Source organism: Trachymyrmex septentrionalis, unplaced genomic scaffold (assembly GCF_001594115.1).
Source record: "Trachymyrmex septentrionalis isolate Tsep2-gDNA-1 unplaced genomic scaffold, Tsep1.0 scaffold59, whole genome shotgun sequence".
In the NCBI taxonomy this organism is placed as follows: Eukaryota; Metazoa; Arthropoda; class Insecta; order Hymenoptera; family Formicidae; genus Trachymyrmex; species Trachymyrmex septentrionalis.
This window is the reverse complement of record NW_017305767.1, coordinates 562,384-576,737: the sequence shown is the minus strand read 5'-3', so window position 1 is coordinate 576,737 and position 14,354 is coordinate 562,384. Positions and strand designations below refer to the sequence as shown.

The window sequence follows — 14,354 nt, the reverse complement described above, 5'->3', positions numbered from 1 at the left end:
ATATATCTCTCTCTCTCTCTCTCTCTCTCTCTCTCTATATATATATATATATATATATATATATATATATATAAAGTTTTATAATAAAAATATATAAATAAAAACAGTTTACTTTCAATTCTATGTTCACCTTGTATATGGCACATTCCATTTTTCAAGGTCCATCCCAAAATGAACTACGTGGGATTTTTAAAATGATTATAAAAACATATTAGTGCATATATTGTATAAGATTATATAAAAAATATATGTTATATATCTTGCACCTAAGAGATCAGAGGTAGTTGTTTTAAGAATTTTTTCTTTGTTTGACATTACACACAGCATAAAATATTTTTTTTTTACCTTCAATCTTATACAATGTACGCACTAACATGTTTCATAATCGTTTTAAAAATCTTAAGCAGTTTATTTTTAGGACCTTGACTTGAGTGGAATGCGCCATATATGGATTTCTTGCTATAGTTTCGATCGTTCTCAATACAGTTTTAAATACATCCAGTTTTTATAAAAATAATATAATTAATATCATTACAAAATTTAAAAATATTATAAATTATATATGTAGAGAAATACGGATTTAAAAACACCAATGGATCGAAATAAATAAAGTATTCATTGTTTATACAGAAGGCATTGCTAGTTATACCGCGCCTAAAGCTGATACAGATGGACCTAATGGGTGTAATGTTGAGGATACGTCATATGATGGCACGGAAATTGAGAATTTAATGTTGAACGGACTAGGACAATTAACCGACGGTATAGTCGGTAGCGAAGTAGAAATCCTGGAATCCAATAGAATAACCAACTGGGTCGGATGGCACGATCGAGATAATATTGAATTATTCTTTGAATTCCAATTTTCTCGAAAATTTAAAAATTGTACGATTCATGTGGCCAACTTGCCTGAGTTAAATGTTGAGGTGCGTGATTTGATATAAGTTTCTTGATATAAGTCTCTAATGTAGTAACAAACTTATTTTAAATTCAACAATTTTTAGATGTTCTCGATAGTAAATTTTTGGTTTTCATCGGATGGCAAGGAATATCACGAAACACCAGAAACGTTTCAAATGTTTAACGAGCCTAAGATAAACATTCCTAGTAACAGTAATGAAAAGGATGGTAAAAGTAAAAGTAGCGCCTTGATATTTATTCCATTGCAATTAAGATTTGGCAAATTTGTCAAGATGGACATAAAACCTCAATCAGAATGGTTGTTACTAAGCGAGATTTTGTTTGAGACAGGTACAATTTCACTTCATTGTTACTGATTTTATTATTATTATTATTATTATTATTATTATAATATATATATTCAAACTATATTCAAGATGTATTATTTTGTAATTTAGTTCCAGATGTAAAAAACAACACTGACGGAGCATTGGCACATTTGTCATGGATATATACAAATAGTAACGAGAATATATCCCAAATGACCAATCAGGATCAGATCACGAGAATAAAACAGATCGAGGATAAAGAGATTAAAGGAGAGATTGGGGACCTAGAAATTGAAACTGATAACAAGATTAGAGGAGAAGCTAACGATGGGAAGAAGATTAATATTCAACATAGAGGTACAATGATGGGAAAACCAAAAATTGACTCGAATGAAACAACGTTGGTGTTAAACGAATCGAATTTAACGCCAGATGCCTTTCCCGTGAACAATTCGCCAACCTATGTTGGGCTAATCAGTGCTGCGTTGACCATAATTGTTTTTTTTTCGGGTTGTACGATCTTCCTGATAAAGCAGAGAGGTCGCAACAAAGTGGCCCTGTTACAAAAGCATACCGCGTTATTATGCGGCTCACCGGCGCCTGGTATTACGATCAATACGAAGGATATCAAATTACCCACACCGATCGTGGTAAACAATTTGTCGCAATCTCGACTATCGTTGAAAAGCAAAATTGCATCAAACAATGATTACAAATTCGGCGATGGCGATTCGAGCGAGCAGCACAGTATTTATGAGAAAATTAATAAAATATCCCCGCAACCATATGTCAAATGTGAAGCGAGATCTAATTATAAAGCAGAACATTTTGGTATGTATAGAATCACATATCAAGGACCGTTATTGACATTTAATAATTAGTTCTAATATCGATCATCTCCAATCACAGAAGCGGTTGAGAAATTTTATTTTGTTTGATATTAGAGATCTAACTGTGCAGCGCGCGCGCGCGCGCGCGCACACACACACACACACACCCACACACACACACACACAATACAAACAATATCTCTCTATATATAATTAGAATATAACGATTGTCCGATGATTAATAAAATACAATAATTTATTTGATTTGCTTCTTTTCATTCTATCTGTATTTAATAACTTATGTTTGCCTCAATTTTCCTTTATCAATTGATTTTAATTTAGCCGTGATTAATTTCATATTTAATAATATGAACATTAATTAGTAGAAATTATTTATAAACTTGCAGTAACAAGCATTATATTATTACATTTGTTAAATGCTCGTGTTCAGTCAAACGTCTCTCTTATGCATATTCAAATTATATTTTAGTATTATTAACATGACTTTGCATATATATATTTTTAGATACTAAAACTAGTGAAGATTTCACCGATGAAGTGGAATGTATAGTACCAACGATGTCAAAAAAACTGAGTCATTCGCAAACGGGAAAAATTAATCAGAGAGTATATGAGAGTTATTATGCGGCTACGGACATCTTGACGGTAAGATGATTCGCAACATATATAAATAACGGTAATTTAAACGATTTTGCGATCGTTAATGCAATGCAGTTAATCGATACAGTATTATGGCATGTTGTAGATCAAGAGACGCGATCAGAATCCCGTTGTAAGTCTATTCACGCCATTACTCATTCGGGATTCGATCGTGTCATACAAACGCGGGACTTATGACGTTCCACGTATCTCTCGGCATAGATTAAGAATTCTCGATAAGCTTGGTGAAGGAAACTTTGGTTTGGTGAGTCTTGTATTTCCGATTATTGTCCTAGATATGAATCGCTATAAAGGCATTCTTTTCCTTGGTTATTTTAAATGTCTTTTAATTTTGTGTTTTAATAATGTCTTTTCATTTTTTTTTGTGAAGTTTTTAATTTTTTATTTGAAAAGTGAAGTCTTATTTAAGTTCTCTCATTTAAGTTCACCTAATCCTGACTATTGTTCTGAACATAAATTGCTATAAAAGCATCTTCTTTCTCAAATGTCTGTTTAGACATCTTTGCTGTTTAATTTTTTTTAAGAATTTTTAATATAAAGATGTGCATCTTATTTAGGTTCATTTATGCGAAGCAAAAGGCATACAAAATCCGGATCTAGGCATCCTTCAAAATCGTCAAGTAGTTATAGTTCGGTCCTTATGGCGCGGTGTAGTTGACTCTTTAAGGTAAAAGCATATCACATTTTGTTTAATGAGTTTCAAAGCAAAGCTGCAAAGCTTTTGAATTGTATACGAATATGTATCATTTTAGGGAAGACTTTATGAATGACATGCATATCTTGGCTGAAATACGGGATGTCAATATTGCCAGGATAATCGCGATCGTTGAGGAGGAACCTTTTAGTGCCATTTTCGAATACGGAGAACTCGGAGATTTATCAAGTTTTCTAAAAAATCATGATCACGATGCACCGATAAGGTAAGATTGCATAACAATTCGATCAGAGATTTCGTCTATTTTCTCCATTCACAAAATAATGAATTCCGCAGTTACGAGTGTTCCTTGAATTTGGTGACGCAAATCGCTTCAGGTATGAAATACCTTGAAAGTTTGAACGTACCGCATTGCGATCTAGCAGCCAGGTAACAATACATTCGTTATATATTTTGTGATAATATTACGTACATGTGTTTTACATATGTCAATACATTTTGTAGGAATTGCATTGTTTGTAAAGATTTGCTGATTAAAGTATCCGATCAGGCCATGTATTGCAGTAAATATGACAATGAATATTATGTCAACGAGTGCTATGCGAAGATACCATTACGTTGGATGGCATGGGAAGCAGTTTTATCGGTAATTATTTCTTTTTTATTTAAATAGATTTCAAAAAAAAAAAAAATCTTGTTTAATCCAATCTTCAGTCATTCATATATACTTCATTTTTCAAATAAAATAATATAAAATTAAATGAAATATATTGAGAAGAGCTACGAGCCAAAAATAATAGATTTAATACACAGTATGTCTGAAAAGTTCCCAGACTGAGGTTATAAAAAATCAGAGGTTTAAGGTTTCATCTTTTCTTTTCTTTAGGCTTCTACATAATCTTCTCTTTTTTCAGTACACATTTTTGATCGAAGATATAACGATTGAAAACTATTGTAATAATCCTCTTTCGGAACCGCCTTCAGTTCACGTGTTACGTTCGTTTGAATTGTTGGTATGTCCTCAAAAAATTGTCCTTTTTAAAGGCACTTTAGGGAACAAAAAAAAATCTGCCGGTGCGAGATCGGGAGAATAATAATCAGAGGGTGATTTATCACTGTGACTTGACGTTTGGTCAAAAACCGTGACACAATTAAAGCAGAATGAGCTGGCGCGTTATTGTGATGGAGTGTCCAATTCTCAGAGGCGATAAAATCTCTGACACGTCTCATTCGATTCAGAAGACGTTTCAAAACTTCTAAATAAAATATCGAATTAACAATTTGACCAGGTGACACAAATTCATGATAAATCAATCCTGCGGAATCAAAAAATGTGATGAGCATTGTCTTCATTTTTGATTTTTGTTGACGAACTTTCGTTGGTCTCGCATTAGGGGCTATCTATGCAGACGACTGTCTCTTTGTTTGCGGATCGTACATGAAACACCATGTCTCATCACTAGTAACGATAGTTTTTATGAAATCTGGATCCTTGTCTGCCGTTTCAACAAAGTCACGACAACAATTTACATGCATTTCTTTCTGTTCTGGCGTTAAAAAATATGGGACAAAGCGAGCATAAATTTTTCTACGGTTCAAATCCCCATGAATGATGGTAGAAACAATGTCTTTACCGATTTTTAACTGTTCAGCTATCGCACGAAGTGTCAAACGAGGGTCCTTGTTTGGTAAAGAACGTACAGCTTCCACAGCTTCCTCACTTCTCGCGTCGTCATCCAATGACTACCGGCCTTCCTTAAAATGTTCAAACCAGTTGAATGTACTGTGCTTGACGGTGCATCCTTTCTGAACGCTGTTTTTCATCATTTCGTGAGTTTCCGTTGCAGTTTTACCAGGTTTGAAACAAAACTTGATACACGCTCGTTGCTTTATCGTAAAACTTGAACGGCACGCTTAAACATATAAATCAAAACACATCCTCACTTGTCAAGTATTCAATCGATATTAATATAACTTGCACATGTTTTGTGTGAACTTCTTAGAAACTATTTCTAAGTCGTTAGATGGGTTTGTTTCATAAGAAAAAAATCAGTCCGGGAACTTTTCAGACATACTGTATATATTTAATATACACTAATAAAAGGTAATAAATATAAAAATAGCGCTATGAAAGTTAAAACAAACAACGATTCGACTCCAATCGAATCATTCACAACGTATAATACTAAACATATAATACTAATAATTATAAACATAATCAGAATAATAAATCGGTTACAAACTAAAAACAATAAAAAAGGAAAAATACAAACTTTAATTTAATGTAAAAAACGATGACAATAATTCTTCAGACAGTAAACAAGTAGCGATTATTAGATCCGAAAATTCCGTATGTTTAAAAAATGTCAGTGTGTAAACAGGAAGTGTGATTTATCGCCATTACAATCATTCTTTTTAAATAATTTGTTATCAGTAATCATAATAAATAAAATCGGTGTGATAATAAATCTGTTATCATAATAAATAAAATCGGTGTGATAAATCTGTTATATTTTGAATAAATAATTAACATCTTAGCGAAAGTAAGGATAAATAATATTAGTGGTGAACTTAATTTCTGCCATTTACTGCTGAAGGGTGCTGGCTCCAACGCTGGCGAGTTCTGACAGTGAAGTCGTATGTCTTTTGTAGTTTAGATATCGCTGAAAGTGATTAAATCCTCACAGATTAGATTTTTCGACGCTAAAGAGATTTTCCAATCGATTGCGAATGAACCGCGATAAACTGTTTTTCCGATATGTGCATCTACGCTACTTCGACCTCAAGAAAACTGCAGCTGAAGCGCATCGCTATTATCCGAAATGTACGGTGATGAAACCCCATCGTAAAGAACATGCAGAATTTGATTTGAATGCTTCTGAAACGATGATTTTGACGTGAGAGACAAACAACATCCAGGATAGCTAAAAAAATTTGAAGATGCAAGAATTGCTTGATGAGAATCCAGTTCAAACGCTTTCAGAGTTGTCGAAAGCGTTAAATGTTACTCCAAAAACCGTCTCAAAACGCTTCCATGCCATGGAAAAGATTCATAAGGAAGGGATATGACTACAACATGAGTTGTCAGAAAATACCATTTTGAATCGTTTATCTATCGCGACTGCTTTGCTTGCCAGGCAAAGAAAAAATTTTTTGTGGCGCATCGTGACTGGTGATGAAAACTGGATTTATTTTGATAATCCCAAGCAGAGGAAATTAGGGGTGAGCTCCGGTCAACCATCCACTTCAACGCCGGAGAAGAATATTCGCAGGTCTAAGACTTTGCTCTGCATTTGGGACCAGGAGGGTGTGCTGTATTACGAACTATTGCATCCAAATGAAACCGTTACAGCCGATCGCTATCAACGGCAATTATGCCGATTGAGTAACGAGTTGATGCAAAAAAGACCATCCATAGCCAACAATCTATGCAAAGTCATTTTGTTGCATGATAACGCTCGACCATATGTTGTGAAAAGCGTGAAGCAGACACTTTTAGAGCTTGAATGGGAAGTCCTCTCTTATCCAGCGTGCTCTCCAGACTTGGCACCGTCGAATTACCATCTCTTCCGGTTAATGCAACACGCACTTATAGACACACATTTCTCCAGTTACGAAGAAATCCAAAAATGGATGGATGAACGGATCGCTTCGAAAGACATCGCGTTCTACCGTCGTGGGATTACCCTGTTGCCAGAGAGATGGGAAAAAGTAGTAGAAAATGAAGGAAATTACTTTAATTAAGGTATTCATTCATCTTCCCTTCAAAGAAACAAATCAATTTTGGAGACGAAAAAATGGCAAGAATTAAGTTCACCAATACAATGTAACGTAAATGTAGAATAAAAAATAGAATTAGAAAATATATAAAAAGTATTTATCTTAGTGAAAATAAAATTATATAATCTTCTAAAGGATTGTTTTGAGAGAGAAAAAAAGAAACGTTTAAAAAATTGAGACATTTGGTCATTTTATCTGAAAATTTCGTAAGTAATATTTAAATTAAATTGAGAATAATAATACTTCTCGTCTATGTTTAGGGAAAACGAAGCTGTCTATCCGACGTTTGGTCGTATGGCGTGACGGTTTGGGAAGTGTTAACGCGCTGCGAAGACGTACCGTACGCCGACATGACCTCAGAACAGGTGTTAGAGAACTGTGGCCTATGGTACTCGTTGGACAACGTCAGTAAGAAGAAATGTCCGCGAATTCTCGAGCAGCCGATGTTCTGCGCGGATGATTTGTACCGGCTGATGCTGCGATGTTGGTGCAAACTTGCGGAGGATCGACCCAGTTTCCAGGAGATTTACTGCTACCTCAAGAAGCTGACTCTGGACTAAGTGTGCGCAAATGCATCTCTGCCGAAAGAGAATACGAAAAACGATCCATGCTCCAGCAGCAGCGGCGGCGCGGACCAAATCGATTACAATCAGCTAAGAAGCATCCTGAATTATTTCTTGATCGCTTTCGCAGGTGGCTCGAACTAATTCGCGAATTGAATCGATTCGAGAAGTCGTAAATGCCTAAATACGACAATGTGGGATGCTCTCTGGCCACTAAAATTACTGCTCAACTAGATTTATCTAATTTTGATTATATAAGTAAGTGTAGGCTAATAACATAATGATAAAAATTTAATGCGGCGGATAATCGCAAGTTTCTCGTATCTTCTACACATCTCAAGGAATAATCTAAGAACAATCTTTCAATGATTATTTCCGTAACAATCAGTATTCCGCGAGAAACACGTGATTTCGCGAGCAAGAGAGATTCATCTATTTACTAATTGATTACTTTACATATCTTTCCTACGCTTATACATATATATATATATAAATATAATATAATATACATATGTGATACTCATTATCGTTTTTACTGTTAAAAAATATCGTTCCATTTCTTCTATATCTATTGTCTAGGTAGCCGAACGCAATAAAATGACGATGTGAACAAGCTTTCTAACGAAACTTGTTGCAATTTTGCTCGAGTTTATTGCAGATTTTGCGCAAAGCTTTAGTCGCATTTTGTCGGCTGAAAACTTTATATCATCGTCAGAATTCGTTGCATGTAGCCGAAGTGAAATAATTATAAGTAAAAAAATCGGCATAAACGAGCGTAATACTCAATTACGTCGAAGAATGACAATCAGTTTTGCTCATCTATTTATATGTACTTATTTTATGAAATAATATCACGATGTACTCGTATTGATCGATTCAGCTTGTCTATCTTACGAAGAAGGCGGATCGTTTGATCTTTAATCAAATTTTGCAGTGGCGCAAGATTTTTAAATAGAAGTAATCTTCATATATATCCTTTCTTATATATATCTCTTAAGCTAAGTCATTTCCAATTTTATTCGGAAATACATAATTCGGGATGTATTTGGAACGAGGGTACTCTTTAACGAATCGCGTTATTAATTCTTCCAATTTAAAAATAAGATTGTATTCGAGCAATTTTTGTATGTCAAATAGTAGTATTCAGAAAGGATGCGTTTCAAGATGTAACTTTGTATGAATATTTTGTTCCAAATGGTTATAATTAGATCTTTAAAGCACTTCCATTTTAAGGTATACCCCGTGCATAATAACAATGTTATCTAAGAAAACGAAAAAAAGGAGCAAAAGAGCAAAAGATGAGAATCACAATTACGATTATTGGAAACAACGACGATAATAACGATTATGGTAAACGTACAATTTTAGATTATATATGTTTATAACAGATGTAATGTTTAATTAAATCAAATTTGTAATATCAATCATGCGTATTGTTTTCAAACGCTCAGATCCGATCTAATTTTGTCTATGTGTATGTTAAGGATTAGCAATTTCTTTAGATTTATTTAATATTGACAAAAAGCGTTTCTACATGTTAAACTTCAGAGAAACCAAAATTTTATTTTACACATAATAATAATAATTATTATTAATAATTAAATAACTAATAAATAATTTTTTATAATTGATTAGCAATTTTAATCTTTACTCTTAAAACACAATTCATATAAGACGTACGATATTCATTTCTTTATGAAAATCCTCGAGGGATTGTTCCCAGCGCTCTTCGAAATATATCCCTAGCAAGAACTTTGCATTCAATCCGGTATTTATAGACCATGAGAGATAATGATCTAAATATAATTGCCTCTGTCTGAAATGTTACATGATACACAAAATAATAATAACATATTAATGACAATTACAGGCTATCTTACAAAGCAGCAGGTTTACCTAGAACGTAGTCTACTAGCTCCAAATATTGCGCCAGTTATGCACATCGGCAAATGCATTTGTAAAGCCTCTACCCATTTAACTGCTACCTCTCCTAGCATCGTCGTCGGCATTAGAAGCATAGCATGAAAAATATCGTGCACCTCTCGATATCGTTGCATCACATAGGCTAGCTCGATATCATCGACAAATTGCACTGTAGGTCTATCGTCGGGCGACACATTCTGCAATTATATAGCTGGTTTAGCAAAATTCACATTTTGCTTGATTGTTCTCCAAGAAAAAAAAAAGATGTTATTAACAATACTTACTAAGTAGTCTAATTGAAAATAATCTTATTAATTCAATGAAAGTATTAATAAAACAACATTTCATTAAAACAAGAGCATGGCATGTTTGTTCCATTAATACTGTCATTAAATTAACAAGACTATTTTCAATTAAACTACCATTGGCTGTTAATTTTTTTTTTCTGTACAGACGGTAAGATTCATCTTACATTGTCATCCAAGAAATCGCGATACGTTCTACCCACAGTACCAGGCGGCAGATCTTCGAGGTAAGAAAGGTCGACGGTGGACGTATTTATGCGTGGCTTTTGCGCGAGTATACGTTGACCCTCATTCGTATTCTTCATTTGTTGATGACAATGCACGAGAGCGTTTCTACCGGTAGTTTCCCCCAAACACGCTATCATGTCGCCTCGAGACGGATTTGCCAACGATATAGTCGCCGAGCCCATCGTGAGAAGTACACGCTGCAGGGGGGATAGGGATACATGGTGCTTGGCATAGTCCTCCAGGTACGCCTCGCAGGCGGTCGCGAAACGGCCTGAAACCGAGTGAGGAAAGTAAGAAGATTTGAAACCGTGTTGTCAGTTAATAAATAAAATTTATTTCCATTAAAATATCTGTCAAGTATGTACAGATTAGTACATATATAGATTAATATATTTGACTTTATGGCAACGTCGCGTACTCTAATTGATCTGCTTTCGTAATTAACATAATATTTATCTGGTAACAAGACAATTTTACTTTGGTATATACATATTACAGTCAGGTTGTCGATATTATTTCATGTTTTCTAACTTGGGTAAGTTAAAAAAGACCTTAAGATACGAGGAACAGAAATATTTATAACAGCTATTTGTCATATACACAACACCCTGTCATCGTTCAGAAGAAAGGAACGTATATCTTAACGATTTGTTCTTAATTATTCTTTGTACAACGCTTTATATTATACATAGTTATAGCATCACGTTACAGTATAAAAACTTACAATCATATGGCTTGTATCCTACTGGCCTGAGATTCAGTCAACAAAGTGTACTTTGGCTGCAGACTCTCTCTTTTACGAAACGTTACCCAGGTATATACTAAGCTACCTATCACACTTAAATTTAATCCTACAAAGTTCAACAACGAAAATATATAGTCTCCGCCGATCACCATACCGAGATACGTCACGCATATATTTTTCAGGCATCCGATTATAGTAGTCGTCAACGCGGAATTATACAGTGTACAGAGGAGCGTACTGTATGACAGGATAAAACCCATTATGCACGACAATACAAACTGCAGAATAAACAATGGATTTGTCCAATTGGGAAACTCTAATGCCAGATCTATATCGCCCATCCACCAGGCCATTAGGACCGTTGGGCCGAGCATAAACAAAGAATTATAGTACATCAGTCCATATTTTCCTAATTCCTTAGAATCTAGCTTCTTCTTCATATATACACCATTAGCAGCGGTGAAGAAATCGTTCAATAGAATAAAGACATAGCCTTCGAGATTGAAGGCAAGGTCGTTGAGTGCGGCTACCACTGCTCCTAGGATCATGGTATAAACACTCAGCTGTATGGATAGGCGCGCCTTGATGCCGAGGATGTAGTACTCGGCGATCATTGTCATAAGGATACTGAATCGCCTCAGGGCGGTGAACATCGGTAGGCTTAGCTGCTTGGTGCCACCCAGGCCGAATATCATGTTGCCGATGTATATCAGCGGTAACGGCCATATCTTGGTGAAGGTCGTCACCTCCAGATTAGGGAACTCGACATAGCGCAGCCTCTTGGCGAAGAATAGGACCAGTATCGTCGCGAGCATCTGGCCGATCCCCAGCACTTGGAAGGACGGGAAGGCGTACGACGTGAGGATGGTTTTGTTGACAACCGTTATCATGAACGACGACAGGCCGTAAAAGCACGCCGACGCCACCCGGACGAACATCGCGTTCTGCTCGTGTTCCGTCATCATGGAAGGAAAGAACGGAGCAGCCTGCCGGTCTCTCTGCCACTGAACTTGCTCTTATCCGTTCATACGTGTCTCGTTATCCAAAAACACCGTTATTGCGATAAATAATAACACGAATTGAGGAACCTACGCTTAGATAACCTTATCATTCCTCTTCCGTTCATGGCAGCGGCAGCTTGGACATGTACTGGACCGGCTCCGGAGTGAAGGCCTTTGTACAATTCCGCGTGAAACGTGTTAATTGTCAAGTCTCAAACGTGTGATGCGATCGCAAAGGCATGCGACGAGAGTCCTTCGTCAAACCTCATTCTGCAGCAGAAAAAAACAAACCGTGACAGGTATAGACATGGTGGACTCTGAACGCGCGAATTCTTAAGCTAAGTTGGGATTTTCGTCAACATTGTTAAAATTAAATCAATCACAATAATGTTGTGGTTTTAGGTATATTTTTTTAGCTAAATTTTTTGTACTATTTAATCCATGTTACGCTTTTTCTCTGTAATTACGACTCTTTTAAGAGTGTGGAAAGTATAAAGAATAAATCTCTCTTGATTGTACGAAGATTATCAATTAATACAATTATTATTCTTCTATAATTATTATTTTGGCACTAAATCTTCCATTTTTTGCAATTTCCACATTTGGAGTACAGTTTCGATGAGACGCTATTAACACTATTTGTGCCATTCTATCTTCATCATTTATTAGACATAAAAGAAAGGAAAGAATGACACAAACAGTTCTAATAGCATCTTTCTGAACGCACTCGTGGTCTCAATTCAAATATATATGCAAAAATTTGAATATCACGATTCCCCAACTTAAAAGTAACAATATAAGGGATAAAAGGGCTCGAGGAAATAGGCGGTGTTCCAAGGTACTCTGGTTGTTCAAGAAAATCTTTCAATATACAAATTAAATTTATTGAAAAGACTGTCGAAAAAATAAAATCGTTGAAAAGATAATCTTACAAGAAATGTTTTACCTCAGACTGTGAAATATTTTACCTCAGATTATGAATTTCCCTCATCAAGGTCACAGATTTTTATAAGCATGTTATACAACACGGAAATTGTACGTCTGAGATTCTTTGTTTAGACATCATGCACGTTCGTTATCTTTCGCGACATAACGTCGTTCCTTTCAGTTCTTATCTCACCATGTTGCATTGACGTTGCATTGCATAACGATTCTCTAATTACGAGACGACAGCGGAATTTGCCGGTATAATGCCGCCATTTTTTTCACGATCGACGAACATCGTAAATCATCGTGGATTATCGTGCAGTATGGATTTCGGCGATAGGGGCGGGGGAAGGAGGGGAGAGGAGTCTTCTCCCCCACGAGGACAGAAAGTTCGTGTATCCCTCCGCCGCTGGTTGCCATAGCAACGACCGGAACGCGGAACTACTTTGCGGAAGTTCCCATTAATTCCAGATCGCCGGTGGCGGGCGACACGACTTCCTAGATACCGCTCTTGAATTCGCGATACGAATTCCCTCGCACGATCGACCGAGTCCCGGAACGTGAGATCGCCAGAATTCCGGCGAGAGTAGTTCCTCGAGAGTCCAACCGAGCGGTTTGTATCCTCCTGTCGCCCGTCGACGTTACGAGGCGACGTCGATCGGATCAGATCGGATTCCTCCTGAAACCGTCCGCGGAAAGGATATCCAGGATTCCTGATGTAAGTACGCGATGACAGCTTTGTGTGAGCCACGAATAGGTCGCGTCCGACGACGAGACGTCCTATGGGACGCCCGGGACGTCCGCGAGACTGTTCACAGAAGAATAAACGCCCCGTATGGGCAGTTCCGTCCCGTTCGGCGACCGTCGATCGATAATGAGGCTGATATTGATCGCTTGGAAATTGATTTTTCTCCCTTGTCTATTCGTGACACGATCGAACAGGCCTGTGGTGAATTTTTACCGTGGCTATCCGCTCGCGACAGATCACGCTTTTATCTTTATTGCATCTCATTGTCAGTCTCGATCGAAACTGGTGATATCCCGTGATATAGACGTGACTGTCTTCTGTATACATATACGTATATATAAAAAAGAAAAATGATAAGATGGTAGGAAATTGCTATTGTTCTTTATAAGAATTTCTTTTGACAAATAAAACTCTAATGGTTGTAAAAAATATATATACAATACATATATCTTTATATATATATATATAATATATATGAATCTAATTCAGATATTTAATTAGTCTATATCTATATTTACTTCTTTGTATAATGTTTATTGATTTTATTATATAATATGTATTCTCAGGTTAAGTAAAATATTTTTTTGTAGATGAAATTATTTAAAGAGAAATATGAGTCTTTAATTATTTAATCATAACACTGATCTATACCTATTTATTTTATACTTCTTTGTATATGATAACAATATGTTTAGTGATTGTATCATATATTTTTAAATTTAGTAAAATATTTTTTGTG

General features: G+C 35.8%; 3 protein-coding genes across 3 annotated transcripts in view; 2 read left to right on the top strand and 1 right to left on the bottom strand.

Annotated features, from left to right (window-relative positions):
• Positions 1–8,202, top strand: part of LOC108752192 — a 14,263-nt gene extending 6,061 nt beyond the window's left edge. The window contains exons 10-19 of the mRNA XM_018492865.1: positions 631–926; positions 1,005–1,251; positions 1,359–2,060; positions 2,586–2,725; positions 2,826–2,984; positions 3,298–3,407; positions 3,493–3,660; positions 3,732–3,824; positions 3,900–4,041; positions 7,436–8,202. Of these exons, the coding sequence (XP_018348367.1) occupies positions 631–926; positions 1,005–1,251; positions 1,359–2,060; positions 2,586–2,725; positions 2,826–2,984; positions 3,298–3,407; positions 3,493–3,660; positions 3,732–3,824; positions 3,900–4,041; positions 7,436–7,735 (2,357 nt within the window). The 3' untranslated portion in view covers positions 7,736–8,202. The remainder of the gene's footprint in view (positions 1–630; positions 927–1,004; positions 1,252–1,358; positions 2,061–2,585; positions 2,726–2,825; positions 2,985–3,297; positions 3,408–3,492; positions 3,661–3,731; positions 3,825–3,899; positions 4,042–7,435) is intronic.
• Positions 8,203–9,403: 1,201 nt separating this feature from the next.
• LOC108752173 (UDP-sugar transporter UST74c-like) lies at positions 9,404–12,024 on the bottom strand. The gene is made up of 5 exons (XM_018492842.1): positions 10,930–12,024; positions 10,866–10,869; positions 10,134–10,465; positions 9,635–9,858; positions 9,404–9,554 (listed from the first exon to the last, which is right to left on the bottom strand). Exons 1-5 carry the CDS (start codon positions 11,902–11,904, stop codon positions 9,404–9,406), a joined length of 1,686 nt encoding a protein of 561 aa, XP_018348344.1. The 5' UTR covers positions 11,905–12,024.
• Positions 12,025–12,914: 890 nt separating this feature from the next.
• Positions 12,915–14,354, top strand: part of LOC108752177 (ATP-dependent RNA helicase dbp2-like) — a 9,971-nt gene continuing 8,531 nt past the window's right edge. Inside the window, exon 1 of the mRNA XM_018492848.1 lies at positions 12,915–13,585. Coding sequence (XP_018348350.1) covers positions 13,584–13,585 — 2 coding nt within the window. The 5' untranslated portion in view covers positions 12,915–13,583. The remainder of the gene's footprint in view (positions 13,586–14,354) is intronic.